At 39.4% G+C, this 20,757-nt stretch overlaps 2 protein-coding genes across 3 annotated transcripts in view; one reads left to right on the top strand and one right to left on the bottom strand.

Annotated features, from left to right (window-relative positions):
- LOC124111098 (deoxyribonuclease TATDN1-like) overlaps nt 1-5,322 on the top strand; it is a 16,629-nt gene extending 11,307 nt beyond the window's left edge. For both annotated transcript variants that reach the window (XM_046470680.2, XM_046470679.2), the window contains 4 exons: nt 1,331-1,407; nt 1,706-1,776; nt 2,600-2,732; nt 4,581-5,322. In XM_046470680.2, coding sequence (XP_046326636.1) covers nt 1,331-1,407; nt 1,706-1,776; nt 2,600-2,732; nt 4,581-4,686 — 387 coding nt within the window. In that variant the 3' untranslated portion in view covers nt 4,687-5,322. The remainder of the gene's footprint in view (nt 1-1,330; nt 1,408-1,705; nt 1,777-2,599; nt 2,733-4,580) is intronic.
- Nucleotides 4,950-20,757, bottom strand: LOC124111096 (transmembrane protein 214-B-like). The gene is made up of 16 exons (XM_046470676.2): nt 20,593-20,757; nt 19,162-19,355; nt 17,266-17,419; nt 14,509-14,640; nt 14,133-14,215; nt 13,877-13,982; nt 12,957-13,038; nt 12,640-12,781; nt 12,005-12,106; nt 11,365-11,456; nt 10,906-11,071; nt 10,660-10,777; nt 10,045-10,141; nt 9,230-9,398; nt 7,628-7,779; nt 4,950-6,718 (listed from the first exon to the last, which is right to left on the bottom strand). The coding sequence occupies exons 1-16, from the start codon at nt 20,714-20,716 to the stop codon at nt 6,595-6,597; spliced, it is 2,037 nt and encodes a 678-aa protein (XP_046326632.2). The 5' UTR covers nt 20,717-20,757; the 3' UTR covers nt 4,950-6,594.

Raw genomic sequence — 20,757 nt, 5'->3', positions numbered from 1 at the left:
AATACAGGTCTACTTTTTCCGCTTTGGTGAAGACCGCCTTCGTGGTCTAGTGGTAGAGCGTCTGCCCAGAGAGCGGAAGGTCCGGGGTTCGATCCCCAACCGCGTCATACCAAAAGACGTTAAAAGATGTTACTTGTTGTAACCCTGTCTGGCGCTCGGCATTAAGGGGCTAAAACAAAGACTGGTCGGCTCGGAGTCAGTATACTGAGTCTGAGTGGGGTATTCATGTTAAACTGCGGCATGGTATCTCAGTGAGCTAGCACTTTAAATCGGCATCAGTCTGGACAAGTACAAGCAGCCACACAAACACACACACGTACATGCACGTCGCTATATAAGTGCAATAATCTTGAACGCGACGTTAAACCCCATTTCACCTCACCACCTCACACCGCTTTGGTGAAACTCATGAGCATGGTATGGTGCTGACACACCTTGCGTTTAATCAAAGGTTTGAACCCATTATCAGCAGGACCTGGCACGGATGGTGGGAGCAACCCATTGTCAGAGTGTCAGACTGTCTCATGACAGTGTGTTGAACTAGGGACCTTTTCATTGGCACTACTTTAGGGGTTTGTATCCACTACGTTCCGCCATCACCCGTGATTACATTGGACTGCTGTGCTGAGTCGTCACTACCTTCAACCATTGAATCAAGACATGGCCTAGTTCCAGGGACTGCTCAGACCAGTGCATCTTCCTGAGGCAAGGGAGTTAACTGACTATAAAAATCCAGTTTCCACCCTTGCCGAAATAGGCTGGAATTCCGGAGTTACATTTTCGCTGGACTAACGAGTCCATGCAATGTCCAATCAAAATCTAGTCATCAGGTTCACACAACATGGATTTCAATGTGCAGATTTCAGTTGACAGAAGGATTTGCAAAGCATGTGTACTGCCAACTGGGCATTTTGCAAATGTTTTGAAGTTTTTACACAAGGTGCTCAAGTGATATGATGCACTTTGCGAGGTAAGGCCCGTTATGATACAATATAGATCTTTGATTATCGATAAGATCATCTTGACTGGGTGCCGCCATTTTGTTTGAAACAAATGCAAGTGATACGAGAGGTGGAATCTGATTGGTCAATAGGAGAGGCTTAGAAGGGACTCAACTCGTAATAGCCACTGGTTGCGCTACGATCAAGCCCAGGAATTCCAGCCTAGTTCGTCAAGGGTGGAAACTGGACTTTTACAGTCAGTTAACTCCCTTGCCTTGGGAAGATGGTGAAGTATTGACGATGGGGACCTTTTCTGATCCTGTGGCAGACATGATGCAGATGGTGCCGGTCTGCTACTCAGGTGACAGACATCTTTCCCGTTATTGCAGGTCCACTCCTTCACAGGGACAAAGGAGGAGGCGGCTGCCATGCTGGACCAGGGCCTGTATATAGGAATCAATGGGTGGTAAGGCTTTGCTGCACATACCTGTCAGTGTCCTGCTGGAACATCTTCAGTACTCACTGGATTTTATATATATTTTGGCTGTCGTATATTAATCTGTCCTATTTGCAGGTTCTTACGATATTTTTACTGCAATAATGAAACATGCATATACCTTAAAATAAGTTAAGTGAAAATGAAAAAGAAACAATTTGCCAAACATATTATTTCAATCATGTAGGTTATCTTTACCACTTCATTTGGTAATGGATACATGGATCCATGTTTAGTTCTTGTTTAACAGACAGCATTGTTTTATCAGCTCTTTGAAAACGCAAGAAAACATTGACGCAATGTGTACAATCCCAACAGAACGCCTGATGATAGAAACAGGTAAGTCAGGGTTAGAGCTGGTAAATAAGTCAATGTCAACAGCAGTGTCAAGGGAAATAGCTTACCATCAGAAAAACAACCTGAAAGATTTCAACTTTTGAATTTTGTGTGTAGCAAAAACTAATTCTATTTTGAAAGAAAAGAGAGAGAAGTGCTTTGTTGGTCTTCATTTTGATAATTTTGACATGGTCCTTTTACAAAGATAATGGTCCCAATAATGGTGCCAACACGGATATGAGTGAGTGAGTGAGCGAGTGAGTGAGTGAGTTGGGTTTATCGCCGCTTTTAACAGTATTCCAGTTATATCACAGCGTGTCAGCTTAATGTGGGAGGAAAGCCCGAAGTGATGCAGGTCTCGGACGTTTACCACTTCGGTGAAACCCACGGGTTTGGTGCTGACAAACCTAGAAACATAATCGGGGCAAACCGGGATTCAAACCCACAATCATAGGTTTCTGGCGTGCCCAAGGGCCGCGCCTCAAACGACTGGGCCACCCATGCCCCCACACGGATATGAAATTACATTCGTGTTATATTTTCAGTTTCATTGAAAAGGTTGACAATAATGTAGAAACATGTCCATTTGTACGTAAGCCACTGATTACCTGTGCACCCTGTTGCCAGTACTGGTACCAATTTATAATAATAATAATAATAACAACAACAATAATAATAATATTTTAATATTAACATATATTATTATTAATACATTTATAAGTTCTGAAAATAATTTGCTAAATTGTTTAGTTTAGTCCTTTTCGTGTATGTTTCTATTCTTTTAGTGAATGTCCAATAGTACTTTTGTAACCAAATACCTATTCAGATGCCCCGTGGTGTGATGTGAGGCAGACACATGCAGGCTTCAAGCATGTGAAGACATCCTTCCCCTCCAAGAAGAAAGAGAAGTGGGAGAAAGGATCCTGTATCAAAGGCAGGAATGAGCCTGCATGTATAATGTAAGTCATCCAGTGTTTGGATCATTCATGCACAAAACATGCATACCTAGGTCATTTTGCCATTTTTCTTCTTTGGTAACCAACCCTCAGAATTTTTCATTCCTACCACATAATCTGATTGCTAAACCCTGTCTTGCTGGGGATACTAATACCTGCTCACTTTGTTAGTTTATTGATGATACCAGTGTTGACATGTTTTCATTCATTCTCCAACTGTTTGTGGACCGCCTCCGTGGTCTTGTGGTAGAGCGTCCGCCCGGAGAGCGGAAGGTCCAGGGTTCGATCCCGGGCCGCGTCATACAAAAAGACGTTAAAAGATTCTACTTGTTGTTACCCTGTCTGGCGCTCGGCATTAAGGGGCTAAAACAAGGACTGGTCGGCTCGGAGTCAGTATACTGTGTCTGAGTGGGGTATTCATGTTAAACTGCGGCATGGTATCTCAGTGAGCTAGCACTATAAATCGGCATCAGTCCGGACTAGTACAAGCAGCCACACACACACACACACGTGCATGCACGTCGCTATATAAGTGCAATAATCTTGGACGCGACGTTAAACCCAATTTCACCTCACCTCACCTCACCAACTGTGTGTGCATTCATTCCTGGCACATTGCCAAAGTGGATCACTCCTCACTTTCTTCAGACTCTGTTACTCTGTGGTGCAAAAGAGCCTCAGTTGATTAATGAGGCGGGTAGTCAGGTTCTGGGACTTGGTTTATTGCTTGTCATTCTACCAGGACATTGTAGAACCCTGCATTCTGATTGGTCCGCCAGAGGTATCAAATCTATCTTAGACCATGATCTTGCTGATGACTGCATTACTTGTAAGAAAATATTTATTCAGATGCAATTCTTTCACGAACCTGCACAAACAATTTCAAAATCGGATCTTACTTTTTTAATGCTGCTAAATAATGTGATGCGGTTCCTTCATTATTTACAGCAAGTGTAGCAATAGATTTCAGGCTGAAAACTTGACGAACAAATATTTTGTCTTGAGAGAGTGCATGGACAAATTCAGCAACATCAACATGGCTTGACTTTTGGCGCTACTCAATCACATACTATGATGTGATATCTCCTGAGCTTAGACTTCCCATCTGCAGGGGGGCATGGGTGGCCCAGTCGTCTAAGGCGCCACGATTCGCTGTGCAGAGTTGTGTCCCTTGGGCACGCCAGAAACCTATGATTGTGGGTTCGAATCCCGGTTCGCCCCAGTTATGTTTCTAGGTTTGTCAGCACCTTACCCGTGCTCGTGGGTTTCACTGAAGTGGTAAACGCCTAAGACCTGCATCACTTCGGGCTTTCCTCCCACATTAAGCTGACACGCTGTGATATAACTGGAATAATGTTGCGGCGTTAAACCCAACTCACTCACTCACTCACTCACTCCCATCTACAGGACTTTGTCATAATCGTGGCATGTACTGAGACAAAACATTACACAGGTCGCTTCATTTTCCCTAGGATTGTCAGTTGAATAATGCTTTCAGTATATCTGCCGACATGATGGTTTTGTGTCTCATTATAGTAATTCAAGCATTTTGGTGAAAATTATGGTTTGGGTAATTAAAGCAAAACATATATGCAGATAAACATATAACGTCCCTGATCATTGCCACCATTACCAAAGTTTGTCTTCGTTTTGTTTTTATGGCATGGTAGAATGGAGATGAACCTAGGTTTTGAATTCCAACCTCTGAAATATTCTTGGGAAAAAAATGCTGTGTTTCTGAATATAGCATGAATGCACTTTTCTAGATGAACATTCATGCCAGATTGTAAATGTTCACTTACGATATTTAGGCATTATGAAGTAATCGTACACATTCTCATTGACTCCTAGACAAGTGTTGGAAGTGATGGCAGGAGCAAGGAATGAGGACATTGGGCAGCTAGCAGAGAGGATGTTTGAAAACACTCAGAAACTGTTCTTCCCCGATTGCAGTTGATGACAGCAGGACTGTTACAGCCAATCTGTGATATCAGCGGGATGCACTCGGCTACACAGATCAGCCCTGTGTGTTATGGGAAGTCAGAAATAGAGAGAATCTCTTGAAAGCTTTAGGAGTGAACTGGCTTTCTTCACCTGAATTGTTACCGATAATATTATGGTAAATGTGCATTGCCTTATCCATGTTACCAGTGGCAACCACATATTGCAAAAGCTGAAACCGGGTATTCCCTATTAAACAAAGTGAGAAACAGGCTGAAATACGGAAAATTACATTTATTTTCAACATTTATACAAACACAAAATAAAATATAATTGCATCGCACAGCATGTTATGTTATTTTGTATTACAAATTATTACTTGAACTTAACACATACCTGCCATTTCACATTTTTAAAATGTTTCATTGTCAATTTCTTTGGCACAATCAAAGAAACAGTAAATTCCTTGAGAACACAGTACAAGTCTAGGACAAGCATGTTGCTTTAAGTTAATTTAAACCGTTCACATTTTAACACTTCATAATCCTAACCTTGTTATCATACACACACTAATGATGCAGGAATTATTCAGTACAGGATGAGTGATGATGAAGTTAAAAGAAAACGTTTCTGCATCACAAGTAAGATTCCATCCTTGATGACAAAAAGTCCAGTTGGTACTTATACTGTAATAATAAGTACCATTGTATATGTAGTATTAATTTCTGGTTCTTGATTAACAGCTTAATGGCATAATCATCTCATACATGCTTGTAATACAAATACAAAACACCCGGCATATTTGTGACTAGATACAGCTCAGAGGCCCTATGCCTAAATAACACTGCGAAAAGAAGACTTCCTCAGTAGAGGAAGTTTTTAGTTCCATGTATTTATGTTTAAAAATGTTACATAAACAAGGGGAACATGGAACTTCTGTTATTTATTAGGCTGTAATCTGCATTATTAGCGCCATAGCAGATTACCAAGTCAGGCCCCATAGCGGGTGTTATCTGTGATATTGTTTATGATGGGGTGCGTATGTAATATCAACATGAGGCAATATTTGCTGGAACTGATATTTACAATGTTTTCCTCAAGAGTGGAATACCTTATGCCAAATAAAGTGAGGGTGAAAACTATTCTACTTACAGGATGTATTTAATAAGTTAATAGGTATGAACCAAACTTTGTATAGGAAATCTTACAATGCTTACCCTAGCACATTAGGCAAATAGCCAGGTTACAGTAACCAGATGCTTTTAACACTTCAAATGTGACTGACTATATTTTAACAAGTCACTCATGAGGTATAGTTTCAGGAAAAAATAAAATGCATCCTCATACTTGGGATATTATGAATCATATTTACCATACTAAGATGAAACTAAAAGTGTTCTAACAGAAACCAGAATAATAATACTGTGACCGTAATTAAAACATTTTTACAAAAAAATTACTTGAACATTTCTGGAACACTAACACGAATTATCATAACAAATCCTAAAGTTTCATCATTGTTCTAGCCACTGATGATTCTACATAACCTATTTGGGCCTTTGAAAAGATATATTAATAACAACAACCTACTAGTCAGCAGGAAATAACATGAAGTTTCCAAAATGATCATCTTAATATGTTTGATTTAAGTTTATAATATCAGCAAAATCGCTATCACCTGAAACATGATGGGTATCGAATATCAACTTTCAGCCAAAGAATATAAACTGGAACGTGAGGAACAAGAGACTTGCATTGAGAAAAGAACATGAACAAATAAATGTAATGCATACATTCTTTGATGACAAAATTTTCAACATATTGTTGCTTTGACTGTTTTCATAGTTAACACTGTAAAGCTGGAGCGAGCGGAACCCAACCACCGCGGCGAGACAAGAGCTGCAGCCTCTTCCAATGCTGAGTCTTAATTGGCTGTTATTTGTGTAAGAACATTACTACACCAGCCCACAAATGTAACTGTATAGTTCTGCACTACTGAAAGGCTCCAAGACGTTGTTTGGTGAATATTTTCAGGTGTAAACTTTCCCCTGGAAGAGAAAGAAAGTAACAACTCAGAACATTGCAGAAGTACATGTCCCAAAAATAACATACCGTATTCGACGTAATAAGCGCCCAGGGCGCTCTCAAAGTTAGAAATAGGGGGCTCTTATTAGAATATTTTGGTGGAAAAAAACAGAATTGAAAGATAAATTTCGTGGTTTATGCTGACAGCCTGAAATGTTTATATACGACAGATATATTTTTCCAGAATTTAATTGCCCATAATTAAGGGTGCATATAGCATGTATAGCACACGAGTGCGTAGTATACGCGAGTAAATAAGTCTTGTGTACATTGATCAATCGGAAGGGGTGCTAATTGGCATTGTTCACTGGCCAATATATTAGCAAATATCGCCATGGGCGCTTATTAGAGCGGGGCGCTTATTACGTCGAATACGGTATGTGAGTTTTAAAAAACATAGGCTACATGTTCGCAACATCATTGCAGTTTAGTACACGGACAATATGTTTTCAGCAGACTCTGTAAGCTGGAGACATGAAGAATATGCTCCACCAACTGAAGTCTGGGAAATCAAACCAGTGAGTGAGGGAGGAAGGGAGGTTGGTCTAACTCCACTTTTGACAGTATTCCTGTTCTTTCATGTGGTAAGAAAGCGCGAAGTGATGCAAATCTCTGGCTCGGGTGAACCGGGATTCGAACCCACCACCATAGCTTTCTTGCATGCCCAAAGGACCGAAAATCTGCACCGTAAATTTCGGCACAGACTCAGCGACCCGTGCCTCCGTGGACAAGTCCAGGTGTTAACTATTAGGCTACCCAAAGCTCTCTAGGTACAACACCCATTCAATGGAATACGTTCAACTCATGGCTACACATGTCATGTACTCATCTTACACATCCAGGTTAATTAACGTCAACTACAGACTACTTACACCAAAACGTTCTGTAACAACCAGGTGTACACAATGCCTGCTATGTGTAGGATGTATTTCCATAACCATAATGAGTAGGTTTTCACCAATCCCCAACACAGCCACAAGTACCCTCCAAGTCGAGACCAGAAGTCGGGGTTCAGTGCGTGTAGCTGAAAGTAAATACAATTGTACACTTGTTATTGTTATAGATCCAGAACGAAATATTGAAGGGAATGTCTCTTCCTGTTTGTTTGTTTGTTTGTTTGTTGTTTAACGCAGTGCTCAGCAATATTCCAACTATATAACACTGGTCTGTAAATAATCGAGTCTGGACCAGACAATCCAGAGATTGACATCATGAGCATCGATCCACACAATTGGGAAGCGATGACATGCATCAACAAATTCTGCGAGCCTGACCACCCGATCCTGTTTGCCTTTTACAGCAAGCAAGGGTAGCTGAAGACCTACTCTACCCCGGACCTTCACAGGTTGTCTCTCCTTGATGTAATAGGTCATGGCAAGCCTGTGAATCACACCATCAGGATGGATTACACATTATTATTAGGTTATGGTCTTATCAGGATTTCCTACTTGTAAACCATTTTGGCCATCTGACAGACTCAGCATTTCAGTTGTCACATACATACACACCATGCTTTTTGACGTTCAGTGCAAGATAACCATTGAGAGTATTTTCTTTTACCTTCTGGGTGGCGATATCTTAGAACAAACACATCCCCCCAAAAATTTATACCTAAAAGTATTTGGTTATTAAATGGTTGTTAGTGCTGCAATACTTAGGTCATTTCATATTTCATGGTTTTTTTTTGTTATCAGTGTCGTTTCCTGTGTGTATTTCACTTGATCAGATACCAGAGCAATTCCACTCATTTTGCAAAAATGGCATCGGATGAAAATGATGAAAATGAGTGGAGTATTCTCTATGTATCTCACCCATGAAAATTTGGGATACATATAATCCTTGCTTGTCATAAGAGGCGACTAACAGGATCGGGTGGTCATGTTTGCCTACTTGGTTGGTGCATGTCATAGAATCCCAATTGCCAAGATCTATGCTCTAAAGCTGAGTGCGGCATTGAACAACAAAAACATCACTATGTATCTCTTCAAAATGTTTTTTTATTGCTATCTTATTATGTATATTATTTATCGTATGCCTTTCACTTGTCAAAGGAATTTCCTTGCAGGTAATAAAGTATTGTCATTGTCTGTCTATCCCATAAACCTCATTTTTCCTAATGAAAGCAGATCATTCAACACAAAACATACTAAAGTATTGCTGTCTTCAAACCAAGAGGTTATGGAGTGAGTGAGTGAGTTGGGTTTAACGCTGCTTTGAACATTATTCCAGTTATATCACGGCTTGTAAGCTTGATGTGGGAGGTAAGCCTGAAGTGATGCAGGTCTTAGATGTTTACCGTGGTGAAACCCACAAGCACTGGTATGGTGCTGACAAACCTAGAAACATATTCGGGGCAAACCAAGATTCAAACCCACAATCATAAAAAGTTATGGAAGTAATACATACTGGTACTACAGTCAATAAGGTTGTACAATCACACTCCATCTTCAAGCATATGTTTTCTGTACACCTACCCATTCAACTGCTTGAACTGTTTTGGCCACCACATATTGCCTGTAGGGTCTGCTGGAGTCGATGCTCCACAGAACAAACTCCGATGACTTTCTCCATGCTTGGGTCAAGTACGGACTCACTTTCCCGCATACACTGGCATACATCAGTGGAACGTTCTCCCTCAGCCAGCTGCAAATATAACCACCAGTGAATATTTGTAGAAGAAATGAGTGAGTGAGTGATTTAGGTTTAACTCCACTTTGAACAGTATTCGTCATATCATGGCGAGTCAGCTTAATGTGGGAGGAAAGCCAGTAGTGGAGCAGGTCTCAGACGTTAACCACTTTGGTGAAACCCACGAGCACGGGACACGTGCAGACAAATATTAATGTGGTGAACCGGGATTCGAACCCACCAACGTAGTTTTCTGGTGTGCCCAAGGGATGCAACTCTGGTCAGCAAATTGTGGCACCTTAGACAAATGGGCCACACATGCCCCCTGGGATCATGAAAATGTTCTTTAATATTTAGTCTAACTGTTCATTCCATGCAATCCCCATTCTTCAGGAACCCATGCCTGTTGTAAGAGACGGCTGACGGGATCAGGTTTAGACTCGCTGACTAGGATGATGCATCTCCAAATACGTGGATCGATCCTCATGTTGTCTATCTACTGGATCACCTGGTCAAGACTCGATTAATGAAGACAGTCTGAATTTGGCAAAGTGTGGCGTTAACACAACAAACAACCAAAATCTCCTGCAATAACATGTATATTGCAGTGAAACACAACACGATGTGGTTTGTGATTGTGAAATGAAGATAGTGTATTTACCCAATCACTTTAGAGAAGAACATCTGAATCTTCTTCCAGGCCTGTTCCAGGACAGCCAGGATACCGTACTTGTTCAGGAACGTCACCGTCCGAGAGCCTGAAGAAATACATAGATCTTGATCACCTGATTTCTATATGATCAACTACATGGTAACTATTTTGGAGAGGTATCATTACTGATTCACTGCCCTGCAAACTAGACTAACAAACATGATAACTGTGTGAAAGTGAGTATAGTTCTACGCCGCTTTTAGCAATATTCCAGCCATATCACGGCAGGGGATACACACGTGGGCTTCACACATTGTACCCATGTGGGGAATCGAAGCCTGGTCTTCTGGGTGGCGAGCAAACGCTTCAAGCACCAGGCTACCCCACCGATCCCACGATGATAACAGTGAGAGAGTTGGGTTAAACAGTATTCCAGTTATATCGCGGCGTGTCAGCTAAATGTGGGAGGAAAGCCCGAAGTGATGCAGGTCTCAGACGTTTATCACTTCGGTGAAACCCACAAGCACGGGTATGGTGCTGACGAACCTAGAAACATAATTGGGGCGAACGGCCATGATGATAACAACCTCGTGTAAATAAAACATCCATTTTGATTAGACTTACGTTCAATGCTGGGGCTTGTGTACATGTCATAACCCACAATGCCTCCAATGACAAGGACGATGGAGAAGATCAGAGTGAACCAGGGAAACGGGCTCTGACTTAACTTCAGAAGCAACTCCTGCAAACAGAAAAACACTAAACTTATCCACATTCCAACATGTCCAATATCTGTTTAGCTAAATTATTTCAAAATACATGTATACAGGTTTCTTAAGCACTGCTTTAAAGTAATTTATGAGAACTGACCCTGCAGACTACAGCACAGTGTTCATGGCCCTCTGGGACGTTGCGGTTCTGTGATGCGATCTCATCATTTGTCACAGCGAATGATCTCAGTGTCTCCCTCAGCATTTTCTTGTCCACTTTCTTGCATAGTGTGCCCCAGTTGCTGTTGATGTGTTCCAGCAGGACCCTAGAAGGGCAGGGGGAAATGTCATAGTCAGGATAACTGGGCATGCTGGTTTATATTTATTTCATGCTTAGTAACTTAACTTGATATTTCATGACATTTAATTATGTATTGATTCACAAAATACACATTAATATACAATAGTTTTCCTGACACAAGGATCACTACCTGATATAAACGTTTGGTTCAACTTGTGACAATGTATATGCTGAGTATTCCTGGATTACACAAAAGGACCATATGAATCATATGCATCCAACCTAAGGTACACACACTCCTTGAGTCGAGCAACCTACCCTGACTGAGGCAGATGTTTTGTGTACATCTGACACCACGTTGAAAATGTCTGCTTGTCCGTCAGCAGACATGTCATCAAGTTGGACAACAGCTAGCAAATGAAAACAATATTTGAATGACAGTAGTTTTTTTCCTGGACATTGTTTACAAATTGTTTCTCTCTTAACTTTAGGGTCAAATTTGAAACCAAAATTATAATCAAATTCCCAAATTCCTCAAAAATGGTTTCACCATTTTTTCAGCAAGCTATTTAAACAGGTTTGGTCAGTGAATTAAAACAATAAAAACTAAGTCCAATTTAATTACTGAAATTGGCAAAAAGATCCAACTGAAACTAATTCTTAAATCACTAGAACTCATACTCAGCAAGCCAGTTCTTACAACAAGCACCTGTTGTGCCGCGGAATCACAAAATGTTATGAATCAATAAATTTCATGGTCTCCTCAATATGTCCGAGGTGAAATATACTACTCAAAAGAAGTTAAGGATCACCTGATTCTTTCATATTACTATAGTTAATCTCTCATGTCATGACAGATTAACTTTACCATTATGAAAGAATCGGGTGATTCTTAACTTCTTTTGAGTAGTATATGTATAAAGTGATGATGAGGTCATGGTGATGCCTATACTCTCACCTCATGTTTCAGCTGTGGGACACATGACGGGGATGCCCTTGAGAGAAATGATGGGAAGAAGTTCCTCAAAGACTTGGCTGGGTTTTCTCCGAATGCTATGGCCTGCAACAGTAACACAACTTTGTAGCCAGGTCAGGGTATGCTACTTACAGTTAATGTAATAATGTTAATAATAATTCAATGTGAGGACTATTTTACAAATTGGCAAAAGAAGCGGCAATAATAGAACGAAATATGATTATAAAAAATATTATATGAGTGATCAGTGATAAAGTTGCCCTTCAAATATGTTGAGGTGCTGGTGTACTGGAGATTTTTGTAGAACTACTGTAGCCTGTATCATGTTTCACAAGGTTGGCCAAAATCTTCTCACACATAATCCTGTTATCATGGGGGCAAACTCAGTTGTTTCTTGTTATATAATCAGTGGTCTTGAGCTCAGTAACAGTTAATAGTATGCCAAAATTATGTACTAGGGTGCCTTTGAACAAAACAACCTTAGCGCTATGACTGTCGTAAGTCTATGTAAAGGTATGGGAGTTACGATCACCTTAGGGCTAAGATTGCTTTGTACAACGGCACCCTGGGATATAAGTAGGCGTTTTAAGTAACTTTTAACATTTAACGCATCTCACCTTCACTTTAGGATACTGTGCCTGCAGCCTCTTCCTCAGGTCTCCCTGAATGTTGGTGCCAGGGTTGAACAATATATCAAGGACCTGGAAGTAGTCTCGCAGGGACATGGACCCAAATGCTGGACGCACTTCTTTATGCCAGCTGGTAACAAGGAAATTAACTAAATTACTAAAGTAACAGTAAATGGGCAAATGCAAACAACAAAGGTGTCCTTGACTCCTTACAACTTCAAGATCAATTTCAAGTTGCATGTGTTGTATACTGATGATATTAAATCAATTATGTGTCTCGTACACTTGAACAGTAAATCTCTCACCTGAACAAATTCTCCAGGTATTCCACACAGTAAGGAGCAATGGAGCGGTAACCCAGAGCTGGCATCATCAGATCCAACCACACTACAATCACATGGCATCTTACATGACAAAACCAGAAAACAGAAATTATGGATTGTATGTTGCCTATTTTTCAATCTTCAATATGTGCACAAATAATTTTTCAGACCATGAATAAATACAGGATTTTGAAAGCATCCAGAATTTGACATTATTTTCCAACATAAATCATTGTAATACTTTTCCCCAAAGACAAACGGAAAAAAAATATATATATCAATATCATAAAAAGAAACAACCTGGTAGAGTGGTAAACATAAGCATTTTTAAGTCTGTTTCAAAGTATAACCTTTGTAACTTAGCATGTTAAATCAATACATAATCTGACACTGAATGCCGACAAAGTTGACTTCAGTGGTTTTTCAACATGTTTGCTGTTTTCTACATTGAACTGAATTTGATTGGACTCATTGGGAAACAAACCAATAGAATATGACGTATAACAGTTAACTATGTCATGAGCTTGGAAGTAAACATCTATGAAGAATCTGTCTCCTTACACCATGTTACCAAAGGTGACCTAACACATGCACAAATCAGTATGGAAAGGGCATCTGTGCAGTGTGACACACTTCTTGTGCTTTTAGATTACATATTGATGTATAAACCCTGGGACACTTCTGTGTCCATGCAAGCAAGTTAGGGGGCGTGCATTAATGAATGGAATTGGTGTTTTCAGCTCAAAATTAAAAACAGATTGTAAAAGTAGCTGCACAAAAATATTGAATATACTGAGTGTATGGATAAACTATTCCTCTACCCTAATATGCAAAAGATATGTAGCCCTTAGAAAATGCAATACTGATCTTTAATAGTTTATTCATACAGAAGGATTACCCACCTCTGAGACCACACCTGAGTCTCTTGACACCTGCCTGACCGAGAGCCCACAGGATACTCAGACATCGAACAGGTCTGTTGTGGTGGGTCTTGAGCAGGTCCAGGTACTGAAGGCATCATGGTTACGTTGGTTATAGGACAGTATCAGAGAAGCATGTAAATCTAAACACTGACAGTTGCCTTAATGTTTTTGTAGAGATTCCTTTGTAATTCCAAATGATACCAAAGCAATTTAAAGACCACACATCAACACGCACCTGTGGGAACTTCGAGAGAGGGATCTCTGGTTTGTGAAAGGCCAGAGACTGGAGGAACATTCTGTAGCCATAGGTTGCCAGTCCTGAAAGAAACAGTGTGATTACCATGATAACACTAGTCATAACATTAGCTACTTTATTATCATCATGCCAAAAGTTAACCTTGAGAATAAAAAGCTTATTTCCAAGACAGAAAATAACATTAAAATTCCATGCAATTGTTTGAGTTGCTCATAAACAGACAAACAGTTAGAAGATGTACATGATCATGGGTCACATGATCTGACAAAACTTGATATCATCTCAACTACATTTTTGTACATTGACATACACATACATCTAGCCTGCAGTAGTAAGAGCAGTACTCTAAACTCACCTTTCTGAGCCTCACTGATCATAGTCTGTAGACAGTGATAGAAGAGATGTTCCAGTGTTTGTTCTGAACATTTCTTCATGGAGGAGATCAACACTTCCTGGCAACTCTTGCTCAGCTTACACAAGGGGAAATCTAGGTACGACAAAATATTAATAAATGCCATTTTGTAATGAATAAATATTGTGTGTTTATTGTAACTCCTGCAATCTGATTGGCTATATGGGTTGATTTCTTTTGCATTCATTTACACAAGATCGCGATCTTATGCTTGGCTACAAATGCCATCCATTTGTGCAAATTGATTGTAGGCTAAGATAATTGTAAGCTACAGTTGATATATACCACTGCTCCAGACCAGCTAAGAGTAGTCCCTGAGCAAACTTGCCAAAATGGTGTGTATTTAAATCTTGTAAGTTTTATATCAATTTGTATATTTATAATACTTATCCTATCTCACACTATGCACTTCTTCTTTCGATCCTATGTGGAAAGGCTCTTGAACAAAAGTTCCCAGCTTCGAAAGACATACTCCTGTACATAGCGACTACCACGACCCGATCACATGACTTTCTCTGCCACATCATTCTCTTTCTTAGAGCTGACAAGCCTGAGGAGGATGCGGGAATGGTTGGGAGGGCATATAGCGTCATCTTCCCGGGAGTCCAGTTTCCACCCTTGCCAAACTAGGCTGGTATTATGGAGTTACAGTCTATGCTTAGTCCAATCAAAATCGCGCAACGGAATCGAAATCCGGTTCATAAACTGTCATGCCGATTTCGGTAGATTGCAGGATTTGTGCCCCGCCAACTCGTTGTCAACAGATATTTTCGAGTAAGTCTTGTTTTATCACAATGTAGATCTTGATTATCGATCAGATCGTATTGACAGGGCGCTGCCATTTTGTTTGAAGCAAATGCAAGTGATACGAGAGGTGGAATCTGATTGGTCCATAGGAGTGGCATGGAAGGTACATAACTCATAATAGCCAAATGTGGCGCTACGACCGAGCCCAGGAATTCCAGCCTAGTTCGACAAGGGTGGAGACTGGACTTTTAAAGTGCAGTAACTTTGTGATCGGTTTGGTTATACAGCTAAAAAGCCACGGGGCTGAAAAATTCCAATTGGGAGCACATTCCTTAGGTAGTTGCAGTCTTCGAAAATGAACTGGTGGAAATGTGGTGGTCTCCTGGCCGGATGATTGATCAAAGTAATGCGACAGAGGTCATACGAAAATGTGACGATACCTGGATCTTGACCTAGACAATCTAGAGCTTGTTTGGACACTTACGTACCGACTGTGTCCTGTAGAGCCGGAAGTTGTGTGTGAAATTAACATAATGTGGGAAAGCGCACGTAAAATCTACAAATAATCATCAAAGCTGGAAGCTGGCTTGCTGAATACTCTTGCCGATGTGGACTGGGCGTTGTCGGAGAAGTCCCCATCAGCGAATGATGTGGCAGAGATAGTCATGTGATCAGGTCATGTAGGTCGCTATGCACAGGATCCATTTGTCTGGGGAGTGACCATGGTGATACTGGGATGTGTCCCAGTGATTTGTTTTTAGAACTGGATAAATATCTGTTCAAGCACCTTTCCACATAGGATTGAAAGAACGAGAAGTGTGTAGTTTGAGAAAGGATAAGTCTAAAAATGAATAAGTTGCTTCACAATCAAACACTGACATTCATTTTGTATAACTGTGCAATTCAACTGGACACTTCGGGGGGAAAAAATGAGTGCATCACAGATTTCATGTCATAAATGTTCTTAATTGTGATAACTATCCATATAACTATCAATTCAATAGCCTTATATAGCATTTCCATCCAAGTCTACCCTGAGAAAAGTGTGAAACAACATGCCTTTAGATATAATATGGGAAGGAAACACGTGGACATCTTCCCGAGGCAAGGGAGTTAACTGACTTTAAAAGTCCAGTTATCTCCCTTGCCTTGGGAGGATGAAACATGGAAGGTGCCTGCAAGCAATAGAATTTGACCATAAAATTTTTGATAACTCATGAGGCAGCCGATATTAGTTCATACTCTGGTTGGGAGTTGTTTCCCTTTGTATATATGCCTACGCCTGTGGAAGAACTTGCTCAATGTTGAGTAGAGTTTGTTATGATTTGTCACACATTGTAGTTCGGTTTTTGCACCTTGCCTTGATTGACAGGCCCTTTCAACTTTGTCACATGCTACTCTGCATTGATTGGCTACTGACTTTGGAGGCATGTTACAAAATTAGGCAGTTATCTGATTCTTGCAATGCCACAAAATACATTGCATGTTATGTTTAACGGACCTCACTGACTTTAAATCATGATTCCCAAAGTTTTATCCATAATACCTTAGCAAAGATTCTTATTCACATGATTCATTAACGTTTTGATAATTTAATTAACAAACAATTTGTATTCAGATTCTGTTTCAAAACAGAATTCCACTAAGAACAACAGCTCAGTAGGAAAGATGGCTCTCTGAAACAAGTGATTTTGGATTAACACTGCTTCAAACAGTAATCAGTTATAGCTCAGGTTAATGTGGTAGGAAACAGAAGTCCATAGATCATGAGGTGTAACCAAAGATCACATCAGACCCATCGGGAATTCGAAACCAATGACCAGCAGATCTGGGAAAATAAGGGAGACAACTCAGCACAGGACAATCATTGTGCTGCCTTAGACCATTGGTCACCTGTGCTCCCTCAGCTTACAAAAAAACATACTCATTGGAGATAACATAAGTGATCAGTACCTTTCGGTTTATCCTTGAAAACAGCATCATTCTCAGGGACTCTTTCCAGTTTGAGATTCAAGAATGATGCCAGATCTTTCAACCACACGTCAGGATTCTCTGGAAAGCTTTCATGTGACTGATTAAAAATCAGTTGCAAATCAGCCTTATCAATCTAAAAAAAAGAAGGTTTCATTGTGAAGAACCATGGTGGTATAGATCCATATAAAAATTTAAGTGCCAGTCATTGCCATAAAAGTTGCTGATGTCAACACTGCTCATGATGTCTGTTAGACAAAGAACACTAATATTATTAAACTTGATACAGGGATTACCTGGGTCTGTATATTTGCGGGTCTTGGGGACTCACTTCTCAGTTTTGGGGGCATTTGGCACTAATATGGTGTTCCTGAGTTCCCACTGTACCATGAACTAACAGCTAACAAAATACAATGCATGTGTAATGCCTTATAAAAAAAAAAAAGAAGAGTCATGGTCTCAGACACAGCCACTAATCCCAAGTCCCAATCTCGTTTTTATTTCCATTTTCAAAACAAATAATTCCTTAAATATTCAGTGTCTAGAAACACGACCCTGGCAGTGAAATGCTATAATACTTAAAAACAAAGCTATCCAATATAGCGTGCAGTTACTTCCCTTTACATGCGCTTTGCTTTACTGCACATCTTGTTTTATGGTCATGCCAGCGCTAGGAACTTGTGTACTTATTTTGCGGTTTGCAAACTTGGTCAATGAAAACATGAAATTTATGATAAAACATAACTAGACATAATGATTTACAAATTCTGTGGTATTTGTGTACTGTACGCCAGACAATGTTTCGCAGAGATTAAGATTACATGTGTATTTGTCTCGTAAGATAAGCCTGAATTAGCCATTAGCTGTGAACACATTTTCTCCCCGATATAAGGGTGATTTAGTTTTAACAATAAATATTTATAAATACTTAATGTCATGGACAAAATAATAAATGTAGTAATTTCAATACAGTGATAGGAAGACCGAAAACCTTTTATCTCTTACAACTATTGTTCGTACAAGAAGAGTTCATGGTGAGTTGATTTGTTTTGTCGATCAGTTCATACACGATTTTGCCAAAATTAATGTAAACAAAACTGAATGAGATCTTGGTAAAAAGTAATATAATGGAGTACAAACATAAGTCCAGATACACAATGAACACCTTTATAGCCAGATAGTGTTATAACAGGACTAACTTGCGCACTACTTCAGTACAATTTGTTGAACTGTTACTTCCTGTGTTGTGTGCTCACGATAATGTCTTTGTTGTGAAATAAAATCAAAGCTCATTGTACACATGTATTATGCACACACTGGTAGTCAAACAGTAGTCAAATACTATATTCCAGGATCTTACTTATCAAAAAATACACTTATGAAGGGAGGCCCTTTCCCAGGTTGATTGTACACAACTCTTTATTTGGTAACTACTAGTTTGAACAAAACAAGTGGGAGAACAGGCCTGAGAACCAATTCTTTTATATTTTTAAGCCTTAAGAGAAGAACATAGATTGTCCTATGTAGGACCCCTACTGACCAATCAGATTCCACCTCTCACATCACTTGTATTTGCTTAAAAAAAATATGGTGGTTCCCAGTCAGGACGATCTCATGGAAAACATTTGGAAAATATCTGCTGACGCAGAGTTAACATATAAATGTTCTACAAATCCTGCATTATGAAACAAATTTGGCACGGCATTTTCCATGTTGTTTATGAACCAGATGCTGATTGCTACAGAATTTTGATTCCCTTGCCTAGGGAAGATGTTCTTATTTTGAATTATTATTGTCTAAAAATATATGATTGTATCATAATTTACATGTAACAATTTAGGATATTGTTTCAGGATGTTCAACAAAAGAATTCTGTACCTTTGCAACTGCCTCCTCAAGCGACTTTGGTTTGCTTTCCTTCTTTTCTGGGTCTGCTTTCTTTTTCTTGGGCTGTGTGACCTTCTTGGACATGTTGGAGACACCATTAGCCTTTACATTGTTTGCACGTTCATCAGGTCTTTTCTCCTTAGTAATGAATGCATCAAACATTGTATGTGACTCTTTTACTGGATCTGAAATTATACAATACATTAATCAAAGGTAATATGGCATCCGAACCAACAATCACAAGATAATTTTCATGACTACGCAATCATGGCTGTGTATCCATGATATGCGGTAAAAAAAACATCAAACAAAAAACTAATCATGTTCATAATTACCATTAAGCAATAATTACTTATTAAAAACAAGTGTAATTAAAAACATCTGTTTCCAGTAGTCAACTTCATTCATTGTCATGATCAATATAAATTTAATAATAATTATATAGACTCTTTTTAATTTTGGGGTGTTCATAAAAGAAAAATACATGGGTACACATGTATTAAACCGGACACCTATCTGCCATGTTTGTTTGATGCAACTAATAAAGCCGCATGTGACAGCATCAGTATATGAAAAATAGGCAGAAAAAAAGACACACACCCCTACCCCCTTGCATTTGTATGGTTGAATATGATAAAACCTTGAAAATGAATATCAAAGCGATGCACAAACGTTGAAAAATGGACATCTACATCAAAAAAGTACTAGAAAATATAAGTTTCATAATTGCGTGTAACAACATGATCCGAGACACATTTCAGTGAACATCTCGTAGTTTGTATCTACTTTGGTAATTAAACATTACATTCATTTACGAAAGCATTTAAGCTGTTGATTGGGGGGCAGGTCCCCCACACCCCATGTTATTTTAACTAGGTGACAAAAATGACGTCTGAAAAACTTAGAAAGCATTACTAAGGAATGAGCTTGTGCACATCCCTTACCTAAATGGCGGAAGGTGTTCGGTATACTGCATTCTTGCCAATATATTTTCAAGAGTTTTGATATTTTATTTATTATCAGCTGGTTAGTTACATGAATGATACAGAATGCTCTAATTTTTTAAAATATCGATATCATCAACAGTTTCATTTTTAACACTAGTAATTACCAGCCGATCACTCTAAACATTTTGTTGCATGTCAATGGTCATGGCATATTGCACAACACAAATTCATAAAAACACCGGTACTGAAAAAACGATTGAGATCTTTGTAGAGCGCATATTTTTCAGTACTGTACTATAGTGACAGAAACTGATGGGTAATAATCAAAGTAAGTTTTCAAAAAATTCAAGTTTCGAAAAACGTGTTTGCCTGTGGAGATGACAGTCTAAAGTGATGACGTAGATCATGTAAATGCAGAACTTCAACATGTGTCAAGCTCATGAATCAAGTTAGAACAACTAAAGAAAATTATTACCGTCATCTTCGATCCTTGGCATGTTTTCAACAAACTGCTTAATTTGTGTTTTAGTCATTGGCCTAGAAGGTGCCTTTTCCTTCTTAGGTTTGCCAACAACTTCCCATTGACCGGCGGCAGACATCTTGCAGTGTGAAACTCTTGCGTGTGTTGAAGATTTAAAAG

The sequence above is a fragment of the Haliotis rufescens genome, unplaced genomic scaffold (genome assembly GCF_023055435.1).
Source record: "Haliotis rufescens isolate VD_foot unplaced genomic scaffold, xgHalRufe1.0.p SCAF_2, whole genome shotgun sequence".
Lineage (NCBI taxonomy): Eukaryota > Metazoa > Mollusca > Gastropoda > Lepetellida > Haliotidae > Haliotis > Haliotis rufescens.
The sequence above is the reverse complement of the archived record's forward strand: the minus strand, read 5'-3'. Positions and strand labels throughout refer to the sequence as shown.